This window comes from Pectinophora gossypiella, chromosome Z (assembly GCF_024362695.1).
Source record: "Pectinophora gossypiella chromosome Z, ilPecGoss1.1, whole genome shotgun sequence".
In the NCBI taxonomy this organism is placed as follows: domain Eukaryota; kingdom Metazoa; phylum Arthropoda; class Insecta; order Lepidoptera; family Gelechiidae; genus Pectinophora; species Pectinophora gossypiella.
The window spans coordinates 22,101,375-22,120,278 of NC_065433.1; the positions used below are offsets into that span (position 1 = coordinate 22,101,375).

An 18,904-nucleotide genomic window follows, 5' to 3' on the forward strand; every position below is an offset into this window, starting at 1 on the left:
AAAATGTCGACGAACGCAAACGAATCACAAATTAAACCCAAACTTTTGACGTTTCTGTATCGCGGTACAAAGCGACGGAACGGTGCTCAAATATTGTAAGTGAATCAAGACATACCCATACCATATTTAATTAAGAAAATAATAAGAAGAAAAGTTAATTTATTAAAAAAATAATAATTCACCGTTCCATTAAAAGGTAGCAGTTTAACTTTTTTATTCAAAGAAGTGTTGTTTAAATCTCCATTGATATATTTTTAGGCTCTAACATTTCAGGAGATTTTTAAAGAAATCACCGCTTATTGGCGCCTCGCCGGCAGCCGGGGGAATGAGGCACGACTGCGGGTGACATGAGCCTCTTCAGGAGTGAGTAATCCCGATATTTGATTATGGAATCACATCTAACTGACACCGGATTACTTGTCCTCGGGACCTACGACTGAGGGATTTGAAATCTCACCGATTTTCGGCCCAATGCGATTATTCAAAGTAAGTACGTTTAGCTGATACTGTAGTTGTATGTAGTAAGGTCAACAAATTCAATTTGTCTTATGAACTTAAAAGATGATAGTTTTTTAGATAGTAAAATTAGTTTATGATGCATGTCTTGAAATAAATATGTAATTAATTAGCGTCAAAAAGGCGGGACCAATTGCTTAATGTCGAAATTGCATACGGCCTCGGTGGCCCAGTGGTTGAGCGTTGGGCTCACGATCCGGAGGTCCCGGGTTCGAATCCCGGTGGGGACATATCACAAAAATCACTCTGTGATCCCTAACTTAGTTAGGACATTACAGGCTGATCACCTGATTGTCCAAAAAGTAAAAATGATCCGTGCTTCGGAAGGCACGTTAAGCGGTTGGTCCCAGTCACTACTTACTGATGTAAGTAGACGTTACATGAGCCATGTCAGGGGCCTTTGGCGGCTCAATAATAACCCTGACACCATGGTTGATGAGATTAGTAATTCACCTCATAAACTACACGATAGAAGAAGACTAAAAAATCTAGTACCTTTTTCATTCAAAACATAATAATATACATGGGTACTATATCTAACAATTTCAACATTAAGCAATTGGTCCCGCCATTTTGACGCTAATAATTAATACGTCGCGTAGCCTATATCTATCTAAACAAGTAAAACAAGTACACAGAACAATGCCTTCTAACACTAGTAATAGGTAGTAAATGCGTACCTATTTCTAGATTCCCGTCGTAAAGATAGGTCTCAGCAGCGGCCTTGGCTGTACTGGGGGGTTAAAATGGCCACATCGAAGCAATTCATCTAAGAAAGCAATATTGCTATTTGACATTTGTTTGCATTGCGCACTTACTTTTATATGCGCAAATGTCAAATTGCAACATTGCTTTCTTAGATGAATTGCTTTGATGTGGCCATTTTAACCCCCCTGTAATAAATAGGGCAATCAAGGCGAATGACTAGCCGCGGGTGTTTCTTAAATCACTCACAATTAAATTTGGGTGCACCGCGACAGAGTTAATCGAGGGTTAAATTGCCCCAGATACACTCCGGGCAACTCTCAGGGATCCCGGAGACCGCCAGAGATTTACTCGCAAAGTTAGAAATTTCTTTCAACGAGAATACCACGAGATTTATACTCATTTAAAACTTGTAGACAGAGACAGTAGAGATGTAAAGTATAGTATATAAGCTCGGGTCTATTATAAGTAATGCTTGTTGCACACTGACCAGGGAAAGTGGGCCTTTTTGACGTGATTTGTTGTAAGTAGATTTGCTTCGAATACATTCACTACTTAGTAGTAAAAATCCTCACAAGTAGTGGCACTGTAAGACAAGTTTTAGCTTTGAAACTATTATAAATAATATAATTTCCTTCAACTCATTAAATTATAGTACCTAAATTCCAAAAGTACTTTCTCATCAAAATTTTTATCCCAGTATTTGGCTACTAGCCAATTTTTGCGGTTATCTGAATACGATAAAAATTTATTAAGCGTTGTGGCTTGGAACCTGTGAGATTATAATCGTTATTTTAAGCGGGTAATTACTTATTTAAAGTGATCTTCTACTATAAAATCTTTCCAGAATTTCTTTGTCATAAACCTTAGCAGTCTCTACGTTAATTATATCATCCATTTTATCCACAAAAACATTACAACTATAACTCGATCACATCAACTTACTTACCGCTGCCATGGTTTTATACGTAGACATAATTATTATCTAGAGGCAGACATCTTCGGAAAAAACAACTCTGTTAGAATTTTAAAATATATTCAACAAATTAGTATGTCCGTCCCAAACGTGTTAGCAATTTCAGCAACTGACCCACAGATTTACTACTATCATTGTGGAGTGGATCTTTCATTTAAAATCGTTGTAGGTTAAGTATACCACGGAGTCCACTAAAACTATCGCTTTCGACATTTTACAAGGCGCGTACTGTTTACTGCCGAAATTCGTCTCGTCCACTATACAGAACATCCTTGTGTTTTATTTATGGCATACCTTAAGCTTTATGGACCATAAAAAGGCATTTCCCAGCGTTCATTTGCAGCGACAAGTATCTAATGCTCTAGTTTATGTATTGTTGAGCAGGTGCCTATAAAATGTCATATTTTATTTCCTCGATCGCAGCCTGCTCGCGATAAACTTTTTTATTAATTTTTCCCATTTTATACTCCTGAATCGGTAACAAGATTGACTTCCGAAACAAATGATCGTTACACTAAATTCTGCTGGATCCTTTAGACCTTCCAGCGCAATTATTGTCCTTGATAGATTTTTTGAGATGAATACACGACGGCTTTGTATGATATCACTTGAACCGCGGGCCAGGGCACTTATTGTCGGTTATGACAGGAGGCAGGAACCCGATATGGAATGATAGCGATTTAAGTGCAAAGGGAAAACTTCAAACAGCTGCGTTGCTGTCGCTGAGCCACTACCAGGTATATGGATATATCTATGCCTACGTTAAGAGCACTGTTTGATTCGCAATTGCATATTAGTAATAATTAAATTAGCTATTATTAGAGCGGTCTGTTTATGCCAAACTATGCAAATGAAAACAGATTAATTAGTAATTAACTAAGTGCAGTGGTTGTGCAATTGAATGACACAATAAAATTAGTAAATCTGGCATTTATTGTAATAATTCAATTTTATGTAGTAATTTCTAGAAGAGTAATTTCTAGGGATTCTATAGTTTATGTTTCAAAGAACACAATCCTGCCTTTTTAGTAGTATTTTTTAACCACAGGTAGACTGAGAGCTGCTGAGCGCGTCTGATGTTTTTTATTCGCTCTCAGTCCAGTATAGAAGCAATAGGCTAGTTTCCAACTAGTCAAATCAGTTACTTTTTACTAGACGTCAAAACACGAAATTACTATGGAATATGCACGAAAAAGCACACTGTGACGTCATAGAAAAACGTGATAAAATATCGAACGTTTTTCTTGGTTAAAATTCGTAAATAAGTTAACATCGTCAGTTTTAAATGTCTTTATTTAGTAATCACAATTTCATAATTTATTTTTGACCTAGGAAACTTTACCTATACCCAAGTATATCTGTAATGTAGCCTAGCACTTAACACATCATCCGGGCGGTGAATTCCGTAAATACTTAAATAACTCTACCAAATTGCTCCTATTTTGGTACCAAGCAGGTTTCATGCGACCCAAGTTTATTATAAATTCCGTGACATGGGTCCTGCATTCGAACTTACATACTTAGGTTGTAAGCTCATTGTGCGATATTCCAAGTACTTATTCATTAAATTTACCCAATTATCGATTGTTTGAGGAAGTGTAGTGACGAATGATTGTTGAAATTTCAGGAAATGTTACGTAGCTAAGTACCCGACTCGAATAAGCAGCGCAAGTTCTTTCACCCTAAGGTCGCCTGGAAGAAATTTCTATTTATTAAAGTACTAATGCAGCTATAAAGTCGTATCTTTGGTTAAGCAGATTGGCTACATCACCGTCTGCGACAACTCTACAATAATGACGTAGGTAGTCACGTCAAAAACTTTATTCAGGCAATTTCCCGACGTAATAAGGGATTTACCAAGCTGCGACCAAAAAATAGATGGTGCTGTGCAGAGTTGCCTTCGTTTAACCTTCTAATTTCATAGTTTTTTTCAAATTTCAAATTTTCAAAGTTAAATCTGTTCAATACCATATATACATATATATATATATTGTTTTCGGAAACGGAGCCACAAAAGTTCCTCATTATAATTATTAACGATATTAAAATTTTATGCAATGCTGTATACTTAATTCCTGATATTAAAGCAATTATTAGTTACCACGTCTGATGATAAATACGTCACAGTTCCGCCGTATAATATCACACTACTTGTTAAAATATTCAATTTCAGCATAGTTCGATTAATATGACTAAGCTTCCAAGGTCAGAAGTTGACTGAAAATTTAACGCAAGGACGACAAAACGCTTACGTGGCTACAATCAACCTGTCACCTTTGAAATATGAAGCCGCGTCGACCGCGGCCTGCCCCATTCATATATTACCCTTCGTCATTAAGCTGACTCCTTCTGCTGCAGTCGGACCTTCAAAACTGCCAGTCATTACGACGAGCCTGATCCGTTACGACGTGGAAAAGGAAACAGTGATCTCAAAATGACGTTTTACACAAGCAACAGCTTGTACCCGACCTCCAATCTTCCTGTGTCCAACGGGTTCGCACATAAGATGGATGATAAGAACAAGATCGTCTTCCTGGACGTGACTCCGAGCCGCACTCCGATGCGCACACCATCGGCCAATGCCATCGTTCCCATATCAGATAATTTCATAATGCCCCATATCTCCCGCGACGTGGTCTATGAGAATATAAAACCCGTATTTACTCTACTGCGATTGATGGGTGTGCTGCCGCTCACCAAGCCCTCTTGTGGTGTCAACCAGTTTCACCTGGCCTCGCCTGCCATGCTCTACTCATCAGTCATCTTCTTCTCCCTCGTTAGCTATGTACTGTACATGTCTCTCCACAAAGTTCAAATATTGCGCAGCGCTGAGGGTAAATTCGAAGAAGCTGTGATAGAGTATCTCTTCACGGTGTATCTATTTCCCATGGCAGCTGTACCGATAATGTGGTACGAAACGCGTAAAATAGCTACTGTGCTCAATGGATGGGTTGATTTTGAGGTAAATAAATGTTGAAACAATTTAACCTCGTAACGCCGAAGCATAATTACGATTTCGAAGTAATAAACGACGGTGGTACCTTGAAAAGGACCAAATTTTTGTAGTCGTAAAGGCCGAGCACTTCAAGTACAAATTTTAAAGTGTTAGAGTTATCCGGTCGGGTTCAAATTAAGTGGAGACCTATGTAAGGATGAATAGAAGACATTTTTGAAAAAAATACGTTTTTTTTTTAGTTCTTCCAGAAGGACTCCCGGTTTGAGTCACTACTTTTAGTAAAATTTGAAAAATATTATTATTATAAAGGGTTATGTATTTTTTCATTAACATACATACCTATTTGTACGTCATAAATATGTGTATATACTTACATATTTAAATATAAAATAAGTAACGAGTTTTAGTTTTTATGATGTAGTTTGTGATTAGTCCCTCTGGAAGTACATTAGGTTTATATTATTAGGAAAAAAAATAATTCATGGTGTCAGTTTAGATCATCATTAGAAGGAAAAAGGAAATAAAATGAAGACGGTAGTTTTTTTTAATCATAAGATCACGTAAGCAAGTCAGTCTATATCGGTATGATTTAATCACATATAACAATTTAAAAAACTTTTTGAAAAATATCCGGACATGACACCTAAAGTCCCTTGCAAAGGACTAAAAAAGTTTGCTTTCATATTGCTAACGATATCGATACAAAATTGATAAAATAACTATGTCATGTTGTTGATTATTATCTTACCTGCGATTTCTGAAAATAATGTGTATGAAAAACTACGAAATTCGATTATTAACTTGATTTTTTTTTTACCTCGTCGCCGTGTGCGCGCCATCTTTACCAATAAAATGACAAATTACGACAAGTGATACATATTTCTTTTTTATTAAAGCCACCTATTCACGAAATTGAATGAACTAGTTCATAGACAAAATACTTTTTTTCTCAATCGGCGCAAAGGTTTGAATTAAATTGACAGGCAAAGTTTTGGTACTTTTAAAAGTACCTTCGTTGATTATTAGAACAAACTATTTCAAAACCTTCGGCCTTTATGACTACAATTATTTGGTCCTTCTCAGAGGACCCCAGGGCTTACGAGGATAAATCGTGAAAGTATTTAGTAGATATATTAATGTGTAAACGTAATCTTATTGTGTTCCAGATTGCCTACAAAAAGTTATCAAGTCGTGCCCTTCCTATGACCCTGTATAGAAAGTCTCTGGCCATTGCTATCATCATCCCTATACTGTCAACCACGTCTGTGATCATTACGCACGTCACTATGGTGCACTTCAAGCTGATGCAGATCATTCCCTACATCTTCTTGGAAATATTGACGTACATACTTGGAGGATATTGGTATCTACTTTGTGAGACCTTAAGTATCTGCGCCAATGTCTTAGCGGAGGATTTTCAACAGGTTTGTACGATTTAATATTAATTTTATATTATATACTGTATATCTTATCAATTTGATCTTCCGCCATAACACTTTTCGAAATGACAGAATCAAAAATAGTTCTATTCAGCTCTGTATACACCCACTGCTGGGTATAGGCGTCCTCTCTTTCACGTCGTCATCAGACCATCGGGCTGGTTACTAACCTAATAGCACACCCCGGACACTTAATAGGAAACACGTCGTTTTACACAGACACTACACATTGAGGTTATCGTACACGTGCATATTTGTGTATGACGTCAGACGCCCATAGAGGGGGGGTGAAGTAAACTCAACCGCTGGTAGGGAGCGCAGAATTGCCCTTTTATACGTAGTGCGCAGGAATCGGCCATCTTTGGGCGTATCAGCGTCGTGCCGAGTAGGAGCTGAAGTGGTCGCCACAGCCGAAATGGGAAGGAGAGATCACATCACTTTCCTTTATTCTGTACTAATAATAAAATGATTGTAGGCCCTTCGTCACATCGGGCCGGCTAAGAAGGTGGCAGAGTACCGCGGCCTCTGGTTGCGCCTCAGCAAGCTGGCGCGCGACACCGGCATCGCCAACTGCTACACCTTCACCTTCGTGAACCTCTACCTCTTCCTCATCATCACGCTGTCGATCTACGGGCTCCTCAGCCAGATCTCCGAGGGATTCGGAATCAAAGACATCGGTCTCGCACTAACGGCTTGCTGCAGCGTGTTTCTGCTCTTCTTCATCTGTGATGAAGCTCATTACGCGTCCCATAATGTAAGTGTCCAATGTAAACATAATGAATTATACCTACCTCCTATTTTTCATTAATGTAATGTAATGTCACAGTACCTGTGGAGTCCTTAATGTTTCTTAAATATTTTTTTATACCCTGAAACAAGCTTTGATGTAAAAAATGATACTACAATAGCGTGTTGTTCAGGTAGCACTCCAATTTAGCGTTTACACTACAATAAGTAATCATGATTATGAGCACTGCAAAAGTGAATTCTGAATTTTGTGAAAGCGAAAGCAAAGCGAAATTTCTCATAATATTTTTATTGTGTATTTTACCTCTATAATCATTCTTATAGCGATAACTTAATCAACATGATGGGCTAGGCTGATTACCTGTGACCTGTCATCATATCTATCTTGGTACGTTGTATCAAGAGTGGTTGCCGTTTCAGATCCGTCATAACGGACCTGTTCACAGGATATCGTTCAGAGTACCGTGGTGTCTGGCTCACACAGGTCGCACACCAGGTGTTTGGGCTAGCTGACTAACCCTGTATCATCAATCAAATCAATCAATCAAATATACTTTATTGCACAGAACTAAAATTTCAACAATCAGACATAACACATGAATACAGTACAATTTGGGCGGCCTTATTGCTCTAGAGCAATTTCTTGTATCATGTTACAGGTGAGGACAAACTTCCAGAAGAAGTTGCTGATGGTGGAACTGTCGTGGATGAACACAGATGCGCAAACAGAGGTGAACATGTTCCTGCGAGCCACAGAGATGAATCCCTCGCAGATCAGCCTCGGGGGCTTCTTCGATGTCAATCGGAACCTTTTTAAATCTGTGCGTATTTTGTTACTTTGCTGGAAAAAGAGCGACATAAAACATAGAACGCGTTCAACTATCTTATCTTCCCGAGCATGATGTATAAACCGGGTTGTCCTTTGTAACAGGATGGGCCACTATTTGAGCGACGGTTCATCATATCCATCTTAGGAACTTGTCTTCTGGTTACTTGTGGCATTTGGGTTTACGGGTGCGTATGTATGTATATTCCTATAGGAACTTAGGATACCAAACATACCCCTGGCAAAGACTTCATACCAAACATGTGCTGCCATCTGCCAAACAAGATCACAAACTACAACACTGTACAAAACTGTAACCAGAAGCGAAGCCTGAAGACTGGAGCCTGTAGTTAATCCTGAACACAATCACTAGAGGGTGTTGAGTCGATTAGGTTCATAAAAATGAACGACACAAAACGACGTAAAAGTGGAACTTAGGTAATAAAAACCGGATTCACTGACCCTTAATGCGACGCTAACACGACCTAGACCTCTGTTCATCAATCAGAGAAGTTACTATGATGTTGTGACCTCTCCTAGATAGGTACTAAGGAGATTTCCTTTAAAAACTGCCAGCCGGGACCATCGTAGTTTTTAAATTTCATGCATCGATTATCTTGAGACAGGGGGTGTCTTAATAAGTATATCGGATATGTTATTGCCCCTTCCAGGTTATGTTCTGTAATCTGTATTTTACTTGTTTATTAAGAAAACGAAGATAAATATAATATACAACTTCAATTACCTGAGAAGTCTCTATTTCTAGATCAAGATCCCGGCACAACAAAAGCTTTACAGTAGATAGGTACCCACGTACAGAGCATACACACTCCTCTTTTTGGTTTGATGGAGAGTAAAACAAAAGTTTGAAAGAAATGGCAAATAAGGTTAGGTTCTCCCTTGACGTAAAGTTGACAACTAGAACCTAACCAACTGTACATCCGTCGTTGTACGTCGGTTATTAAATTATTAGGGGCACTTTCTCCAGTTTTACTCAGGGGCAGCTTCGCACCTATGGGACCAAACAAACAACCTTTTCTAACATAGGTCTGATGTTTACAGTTGCTGGCTACAATGGTGACGTACCTGGTGGTCCTCCTGCAGTTCCAGATCAGCATTCCTGACGAGTCTCAGAGCGATGAGATCGATGATAACTTCGTCAATGCCACCACCACCACACAAGCAACTACTACTACTACGACAATGTCAACTATTCTCACGACACTAGCCAAGAAAAAAAAGAAAAATTTCATTTAAAATTTTAGTTTTTATCACAAATTACACTACTGGACATACAAGCTTGCTCCTCGTGGATCGGAGGACGTACGAAGGCTCTACCCTGAACTGCTCCACTGCGGTTTGGTTCAAAGCTGCCAGGCCCGATTTTAATTTAAAATAAATTTTAGTTTGTCTACCTGGGATTCGAAACCAAGACATGATTTAGTAGTTAATGTACTATCTAGCCCTTAAAACACAAAGGTCGTCCGTATATTACTTTAGAACTAGGTATACCTATATGCCCACTGTTTTCTGTAAAGTAATAATTGTAAGTAAGTAGTTTAATAAAGAATTATCTTGCATTGATTGTCATTTTACTTTTATACCTATTCATTATTTGTATAAAATCAGGCCTAAGTAGGTAGATTGTGGTGCTAATTCCTGTAAATACCATCTAATTTTATTTTAAGTTATATCTGTCATTTTCTTATCCGCCGAAAAGGAAAGGGACGGGTAATCGACAAGCATAAAATTTATGGAACACACGTCAATTTTAAGCACAAATCTAAACCAACCGTCTAAAAATTTTACGTCAGTCAATAACCCGACACATTAATTTACTCATTCTTTCTAAAATTAAGAGCTGTGAATCATCCGTCCCTTTCCTTTTCGACGGATACGAAAATGACGGATATAACCTAAAATAAAATTAGGCGGTGTCTGCAGGAATCGGGGCCACTTTCACTTGAAAACAAGGACCAAGTATCTATTCTTGCAAAGCAATTGACAACATTTCATTTTTACTAAGGTGCCATAAATCGAAAACCATTTCGAGATATTTCTATGATTTACACAAAACACATTTTTTCAGATTTTTTAATTCAGTAATAATAGAAATATATTGAAAAATCCACGAGGTCAGAAGAGGAAGGCAGAATAAGTTCAGACCTTTACCTAAAAACTATAAAAAAAGTAAATGTCATAATATGACATGACGCTTTGTTTGAGATTTGTTTGTGACACAACACAACATAACCTAATCTTTCTTCCTATACTGTTTTTATTTATCTGCGCCAATGAAGGTTTCCGAAGGTTTTACGATGGCGGACAGCCGAAATATTCCTAGAGTGATTATGTTGCCATACATGCGTGAAAAAGACACCTTTAACATTGCCGAAATCAGGGGCGCAAAAGTGTTGTTTTCATCGAGGGACGCTTATGTAGAAACGCGTACGTGGTACGGTACGGTGGAGGTGAAACGCGAAAATTCAACATGTTTCATCAAGGGCATGGTGACACCCGAACATAGAATACGTTCCAAAATGTATACTGTTATCGCATCCATTAATGAGATAGAGGAATCTATATTGGTGGTGAAGTGCGAAGATTGTGCAGCTAGTGAGAGTGGATGCAAAAATTTCATATGTTTTATTATGTGGCTTATCAAGCGCACCGATGAGCCGTCAGTACATTGTTACTGGAGTTAGCCAAAACTCCCTGAAGCTGTTACTAGGGACAAGTTTATTTTGGCAAAAGAGATGGGAAGAAGGGTACAATCGCAGTATTATTACCCAATTCCTTGCATCTACTACTAACTAACTATCATCATCATCATCAGCCGTATGATGCCCACTGCTGGGCATAGGCCTGGGCCTAACTATAATAACATGCAAAGACAACCATTAGATGATTGCCGCATATTCAAGCTTTTATTGGACTATACAATCAAAATAAGAATCAAGAAGATTTTCTACAGTGGAAAGAGTTTGCAGAAAGCAAATTGCTCACAGAAATTAAAGATAAAATTGAAGAAAGAACTTGTGGTCAAGCTGATAGCCAGTTATGGCATACATTGAGACTAGGTTGAGTAACTGCTTCGAGAATATATGAGGCAACAAGGTGCAATACACCATCAGGTGTGGCTGTATGTGGAAAAGTTAATTTGTGAAGGTGAAGAAATTTGGAAAAAAATATCTTTCACAAAATGTTAGATATTGCAAGGTAAATAGGCCTTACAATATCTAACATTTTATTAAAGATATTTTTTTTCCAAAATTCTTCAACCTGTCATAGTAGACCCAGTGTATTTGAAATACATAATTTGTTTAATTCAAACTTAGGGTCTGCCAGAACATTGTTTTTTTTCCCCATTGCAAACATTTGTATTTGAAATCAAAAAAATCACATCTTAAGAAATATAAATCAAAAATTAACTTTTAGAATGTGGAGATTGTGAGATTATATCAAATGTAATTAAATAGATAAGAATGTAATTAAACAATTACCACAAAACACTGATCTGATTTTCATTTATTTTATTCTTATAAATTATTATCAATGTTTAAAATGTAAAGCCATTGTCGACCTTATATTAAAAAATATCTAAGTAGTTCAAAAATATCTTTATTCAGTATGTAACATAGCTACACTTTGTATCATCATTTTTTACATAATGAACGTATGATCCAACCGCTTAAAACTACTGCAGCTTCTCAACTTGTATAGCCGGGGAAAAGAATCTTACAATAATAACTTTTTTTACAAAGTTTCTGTTTAATTCCTGTCGACCTTATATTAAAAAAATATCTAAGTAGTTCAAAAATATCTTTATTCAGTATGTAACATAGCTACACTTTGTATCATCATTTTTTACATAATGAACGTATGATCCAACCGCTTAAAACTACTGCAGCTTTTCAACTTGTATAGCCGGGGAAAAGAATCTTACAATAATAAATTTTTTTTACAAAGTTTCTGTTTAATTCCTGTCTTAAATGTGTTCAAATGTAAACTTGAATGTCGATGGGAATTTTATTATAAAAACGTGTCATTGCCCCTTAAAAGATTTAGTATTTTTTTTAAGTTTATTTTTATTCCGGGTATTAACAATGTGCCAATCACTATTTTTCAAAGTTTTTTGCACTTCAAGTTCACTAGTACTCTCCTGTCCTGAAAATTCAGTTGTGCTACCAAGTGCAGATGGATTGTGTCCGTCCGATGATTCCTCTTCAGTAAGGATAGGTTCGTGTGTGTCATTTTTTGCAAGCCTTGTTCCAACTGACCTTCTGACCATGGTTGGCATAACTTGCACAGTTTTATTACTGTAGTGAGGCATACACTGAATACCTTTATCCTGTGTAGCTGGCACAGGTTCATCCCAGTTTAATCCAGAAGGCATGACACTGCTAAGATCCAGTCCAATATTCTTTAACATTACAGGCATTTCAGGTTTAAGCCTTGGCTTTGTTATTCTCTACCCAGTCCTTATAATTCAGTAAATCTTCCTCTAGCTGAAACAAATTCATAATTGTGAACAAAATGATTTATTAACAGAACAACATACTAGTTACATACAGTTCATGGCTCTTGTTAGAGATGTCTATAATTAAACACTAAAATTGATTTTATAGTAATATACTTACATTTAAATGATCTTCGCAAATATATATACTACCAGATTTCGGTACATTTGATTTATTTACTGCGGAACATCACTGCACTCTCACCGATTACGGTACATAAAAAAGTGCTTGTTGGGATTTTTCAATACTGTATTTTTGCAGACGGGAACAATACAAGAAATAAGAGGATCTAATTTACGTGGTTGCACATTCTTTTTTTTATTAAGTAATGGGGAAACGGGAATTTAATAATTTAACCTAAAATATCACAAACACACGAATGACAATGACATTTGACATCCCCACAGACATAGTCAAACAGCTATTGTTTTAAATACGCATGCAAAGGTACATTACATTATACAGCCTTCATTCTATCAATGGCAGAATCCAATTTTCAAAAAATATTTTTTGTAACTTCTGGTGGAAAAATCTTGAAAAGAAAAAATACGTGTCTTCTATTTAAACAAGTACTTTCGAAATAGCACAAAAAAACCACGGCTTAAAAATTTGAAATGTTGTCAATTGCAAAGAAACAAGGAATACGTAAGTAGGTGCCCATAGAATATAAGTAAGAAAAAAACACAACTTTTTAATACAACGCAACAATGATTAGATATAATAAATTAAATCATTTACAATTTTTCTATGCGTATGCGTAAAAGTGTAATAAAACCATACTTTTTGCATTTTCATGTGGTAGGTATCCATCCATCCATCCAACTCCGAAATTAAAAAGAAAAAATGTGAAATTACGGTTCGTTACGCGAAGAAAACAAAAGCAGATTGTATAACAAAATATACATTAGTCTTATTTTCTATTGTTACGTTGTATTTGTTTAAATATTATTTATTATTATTACTAAGAAAAGTTTTAGTGGTTTATGTAGGTTTTGATTGAAATAAAGAAATTAGAATAAAAAGAATAAAGAAACAGCCAACACACCACTCGGACAAAAAATACAATAAATATTGCGTGGAAAGAAACGTAATTTCTGTCTATCTGTACCCGAAGAATATTCCGGACGACAAATTTATTTTCACGGCGGATCTTGTGATGAAATAGTTCTTCGATTACTTATTCAAACGCGTTAAAACAGTATTTCTTCTGAGAATCTAATCCTGTGTGCAAAAATGGTGGACTACAGCAAATGGAAGGATATTGAGGTTGGTTCATTTCATACATTGTGTTCTCCGCCAACGGTTATCTTCCGTTTACGTTACTTTCTTTGTTTTATTAGCGTTCGTATAGGTCAGCTTTACATTGCAAATGATAAAAAGGGTCCGTAGAGCATATTTGGATTTCGACTTATATGCCACATGATTGTTTCCTGTGTATTATTATTATTCCACAACCGCTTTATTATCTGGAAGCCTGGGTGTGCCGACAGACACATCCCTTGGTATTTTCCGAGTCACAGTAGTAACATTTTTCATATCATACAATGGTTTATGATTGTACAAAGAGCAATTACAGATACCAGATTCATACTTATTCTAAATAACAGTTTTATTAACTTAGATATACCTGTTGCTTTTCATTATTGTCTATGTTATACCTTAAATAGGTATATAAAAAACATTTTGTTACTCTGCTTTGGTTTTCTATAAAGCTAGCTATTGTCAGTGACTTAAGGTTAACAGGCAAATCAATCTACAATAGCTTCCAAGTGAGTCAGCTTGCAAAAATGTGTTTTGTGAAAGTGCTCTTGCAAGAAATCAACACAATTTCCAAGACCATTTGAAGCTTTTCTTATTGTTAAATATTTTATAAGTCTTTCTCACCTCATGCTAAGTGAAGATGTGACCTAAGGTGGAACATGCTTACTTAGTAAAAGCCTATTCACTGTAGTGTTCAAGAAAAGTCAATTGTCACATTCAGTCCAACATTGTGTACACTAAGCCACTGTGAACGGCACAGATGCATAGTACAACTGCCCACGCCTCTACCCCTAATAGCTAAATGGAACTGAATACCTCTGCCTGCCAATTTCTTCAGGTTCACTAAAGATACCCCAGGATAAGGATAAACATGGTAAAATAAACTAAACATCCATGAGACATATTAGTAAATAGGCTGACTGATAGATTTACCTATATACCTACCTGTTTATCTGCAAAATAAGCCAAAATAAGATGTTAACATTTTCTTCAAATTCACTTAATGGATGTGATTAAAGATATTGTATCTATTTATCAAGGTATAGAACATTAAGATATTTGTGTTCCAATGTTGTTTTTTTTTACATACACTGTATTTCAGTTTATTGAGATTTTGAATGTCCAACTGTATAGGATAAATATGAAATTCAAGCTCCTTGTAAAACAATAAGTGTTATTAACCTCTCATATTCTCTCCCCATTCAATCCTCAATACAAATGTTGTTATGCTTTTGGTTGCACATTTCCATATGTACACTATGCACACCGTGGGCGACAGGTTGGGTCATGGGTGGTCCCTATATTTTTATCAAATTCCCTCTATGTTGCCTGAGACCTGGTGACCCCCCCTGACATAAAAGCTGGATCACACACTATCTTAGTATGGTCTACAACATAACCAAGACAATAAGCACCTAAATACATTGTATTTTTTCTTTACTCCATGCGGGAAAGAGACCTTAGTAAAGCTACACTGAACTAAAAATATACTATAACCATTCAAACCCACTTGCATCAAAAGATTAAACACAAACCGTATTGTATAATATAGGAGGCTGTTACACTGGTTGTAGCTCCTGATACTTATTTTATTCAAGTAATGCAAATGCTTTATAATCTTGTTGACTGATTGAAGTTAGAAAATGCATAATGTATGATTTGGTATATCCGTGTGCTGCAGATATCCGACGACGAAGATGAGACTCATCCCAACATCGACACACCGTCGCTGTTCCGCTGGCGGCACCAAGCCCGCGTAGAGCGCATGGAGGAGCGCCGCCGGGAGAAGCAGGAACACGAACAACGCAAAGCTCAGAACATCATAAAACTCAATGAGACCAGGCAGAAGATCGCAAATGCCAGCCCTGACAGCCCTGATCTCCAGTCACTACAGAAAGCACTCGCTGAACTCGAAAAGGAAGAGAAAACATTACAGAAGAAGGAAGAGGAGCTAAAAAAGAAAGACAAGCAAACACCTTGGAATGTGGACACAATCAGTGAGCCAGGATTCACAAAAACTGTCATCAATAATCCTCCACCGCGACCTAGTGATGAAAACTTGACAGAAGAAGAAAAAGAAGAAAGGATGAAGAAATTCATCAAAGACAATGAGAAGCAATTGAAGAAATTCGGCATGCTGCGCCGCTACGACGACTCCAAGCAGTTCCTGCTGGAGCACCCTAACCTGGTGTGTGAGGAGACTGCCAACTATCTCGTCATCTGGTGCATCAATTTGGAGATGGAAGAGGTAAGTTCTTATTTATATAAAAAGAATATTATATACCTGCATGTTCTATGTGTAGGTATCTAATTTGACCTTATTGTTTATTTCAGAAACACGACTTGATGGCGCACGTCGCGCACCAAACTATCTGCATGCAATACATTCTCGAGCTGTCAAAGCAACTCAATGTTGACCCAAGATCTTGTGTTGGATCTTTCTTCTCCAGGTAAAATAATTCATTTAATGTAACATCTAAAAAAGGTTTTATAAATACTGTTGTCTATCATCGTTTTTAGTTGTTTGACCACTTAAAATATTATGGTAATAAAGTTCCTAATTTGAAAAACACTGTACTATTCTATCTCCTATTAGATATTTTTTTGTTGAATTACAGAATTCAAGTGGCGGAGAAAACTTACAAAGATTCGTTTGATGACGAGCTGGAGCAGTTTAAGGCACGAATCAAGAAACGCGCTGCTGAGAAAATACAAGAAGCGCTGCGTGAGCAAGAAGAAGAAGAACGAAAGGCCAGGCTTGGCCCCGGCGGCCTCGACCCGGTCGAAGTGTACGAAGAATTGCCTGACGTAAGCACTTTCAAAAAAGTTTTTTTAATACCATTGCATCCAAACGTGACCCTGGCAAATAATTAATATTATTCTTACAGGAATTGAAGAAATGCTTCGACTCTCAGGATGTCCCAATGCTCCAGGCAACCATTGCTAAAATGCCAGAACAGGAAGCCATCTATTACATGAAGCGGTGCGTGGACGCTGGTCTGTGGGTGCCTGGCAAGAATGATGAGGAACCAACCATGAGGGAAAATTCGTCGTCAGCCCCCAATGCGTCAGAAACAGTCACGTCAGGCACGGTGCCTGGCACATCCTCAAATAGCACCTTAGACGTCGACTAAATTTCTATCCACTCAATGCATTTTATGCATTTTTTTTCTACTGTTGTTTACTAGGTTTAACTACATACTCGTACGTCTTATTGAAGAGTTCCAGGCACTAGATTACTTCAGATTATTTTTCAATGTATTTCATTTTATACCTGGTAGATGTTACTTACCTTCTTTCTGTGAAATCGTAATGTAACCACAAACCTAACAATGTAATCTAACCTAACAAAAGATAAGTAGTTCTATTATCTTAATGACGATTTTGTAGGTACATAGCCATCACGGATGCTAACGTATTTACTAATTCTAGTACATACACATTTCTCTACGGTCTTGTTGGCTGTGTGTGAAGTGTAGCCGTACCGGGATGCTATCATCCCGCCTACCCGAATGGGTAGGCAGAGGCAATTTCATCATGTTGCATTTTATCAATGTCCCCACAGTGGAGCATAATATTATACGTGGAAGATAAATGTATGTATGTTAGTTCAATAATTGTCTTTTAAACAAGATATTAATTAAATCATTTCTTACTGAAAGCGAAATAAAATTTAATCGTATGAACGCTGTAATGTTTTGTTGTTTTATTGCTTTCGAATGATTTCCATTTACAATATGAGCAGACATATCTGTATAGAACTCAATTTTCTGGCTGCTTTTCAAAGGTCTCGTGTCCCAATTTATTGATTGAAGCTGTAAAAAATGGCCTGATTCATCGAAGGTATTATGTACTCCATATGTACATCGCACTCCTCACGAGAGGTGCTTAGGTTCAGCCAAATGCATAATTAAACATACTCTACGGGGATAATAACATGTCCTACGAACTTAGCGATACGAGAAAAAGATCGAAGAAGTAGTCGTACGCAGGCGGAATGCCTCTGCCAGTATTTGCTGATTTGCACAATCCAAAACTAGTTTCTATTCTAGCATTTGAACTTGTGTCGTGGTTAGCCATTCGTAAATGTTCCCTATTTGCAAAGTACTACTAAATCACATGGATATGTGGATCTAATAAAAAATTGTCGCGATTCCAGTCGCGCGAGTGAACGCTGCGCAATGCAGCATAATGACGAACTGCTCTGCTTTTTGCTGCAAAAAGAGATCTGACACATCAAATTTACAAAAGAAGTTATTTCACATTATTTAAGTATGTATACGTTTACTATTTAGGTACCACTCGTACAATTTAAAAATATATTATATTATAAACTGTATTTTTAGTTTACATGGTGAGTTTCCTAAACGTAATTTCGAGTTTATCGATATTGCTTTTATCGACTGTTGGTATAACCATACTACAGTGACGTGTTGCAGATCGCAAAAACTACCAGAAAATTATGTATCGAGAAATAACGCTATGGCTGGCTACTCCCCTCCGGTGCGCTGGAGGCCCATGTTGCTCTATGCCAAGGAAGCGCCAGCCTCTTTCTACTATAGAACGGGTGTTTTCCACGTCACCACATCGCATTGGAAACTGGAATGTACCTATCATTAGGTACCGAAAAACAAAAATGAGGCGACGAAAACGAAAAATTACACTTCCAGGCAACTCCCAGATGATTCAAGATAGGCACGTAAGAGATGTAGCATTTTGTAATTCTTTCGTATTAGATTTTGTGCATCTTTAAAATACATTTGAATAAAATTTTATTGACTTTTCTTTGATTTGACTAGATATTATAATTATCTGCCGCCGCAGGCAGCAGTCTGTTTGCTCTACACGTTTTTACACTTTTTACAGATCATGGTAGGATTGGTAGGTATAAGAAGACTATGTTACAGATTTACTTTTTATTTTGAACGCAGCCAAAGATTCTGCGCCTGCGTAAACAAA

At 37.1% G+C, this 18,904-nt stretch overlaps 2 protein-coding genes across 2 annotated transcripts; both read left to right on the plus strand.

Annotated features, from left to right (window-relative positions):
• Positions 1-4,631: 4,631 nt before the first annotated feature.
• Positions 4,632-9,714, plus strand: LOC126379748 (gustatory and odorant receptor 24). Its single transcript, XM_050028565.1, has 5 exons — positions 4,632-5,159; positions 6,320-6,577; positions 7,068-7,346; positions 7,999-8,160; positions 9,228-9,714. The coding sequence occupies exons 1-5, from the start codon at positions 4,632-4,634 to the stop codon at positions 9,420-9,422; spliced, it is 1,422 nt and encodes a 473-aa protein (XP_049884522.1). The 3' UTR covers positions 9,423-9,714.
• Positions 9,715-13,772: 4,058 nt separating this feature from the next.
• Positions 13,773-17,639, plus strand: LOC126379877 (hsp90 co-chaperone Cdc37). The gene is made up of 5 exons (XM_050028855.1): positions 13,773-13,951; positions 15,627-16,193; positions 16,280-16,395; positions 16,564-16,753; positions 16,834-17,639. Exons 1-5 carry the CDS (start codon positions 13,919-13,921, stop codon positions 17,077-17,079), a joined length of 1,152 nt encoding a protein of 383 aa, XP_049884812.1. The 5' UTR covers positions 13,773-13,918; the 3' UTR covers positions 17,080-17,639.
• Positions 17,640-18,904: the final 1,265 nt, after the last annotated feature.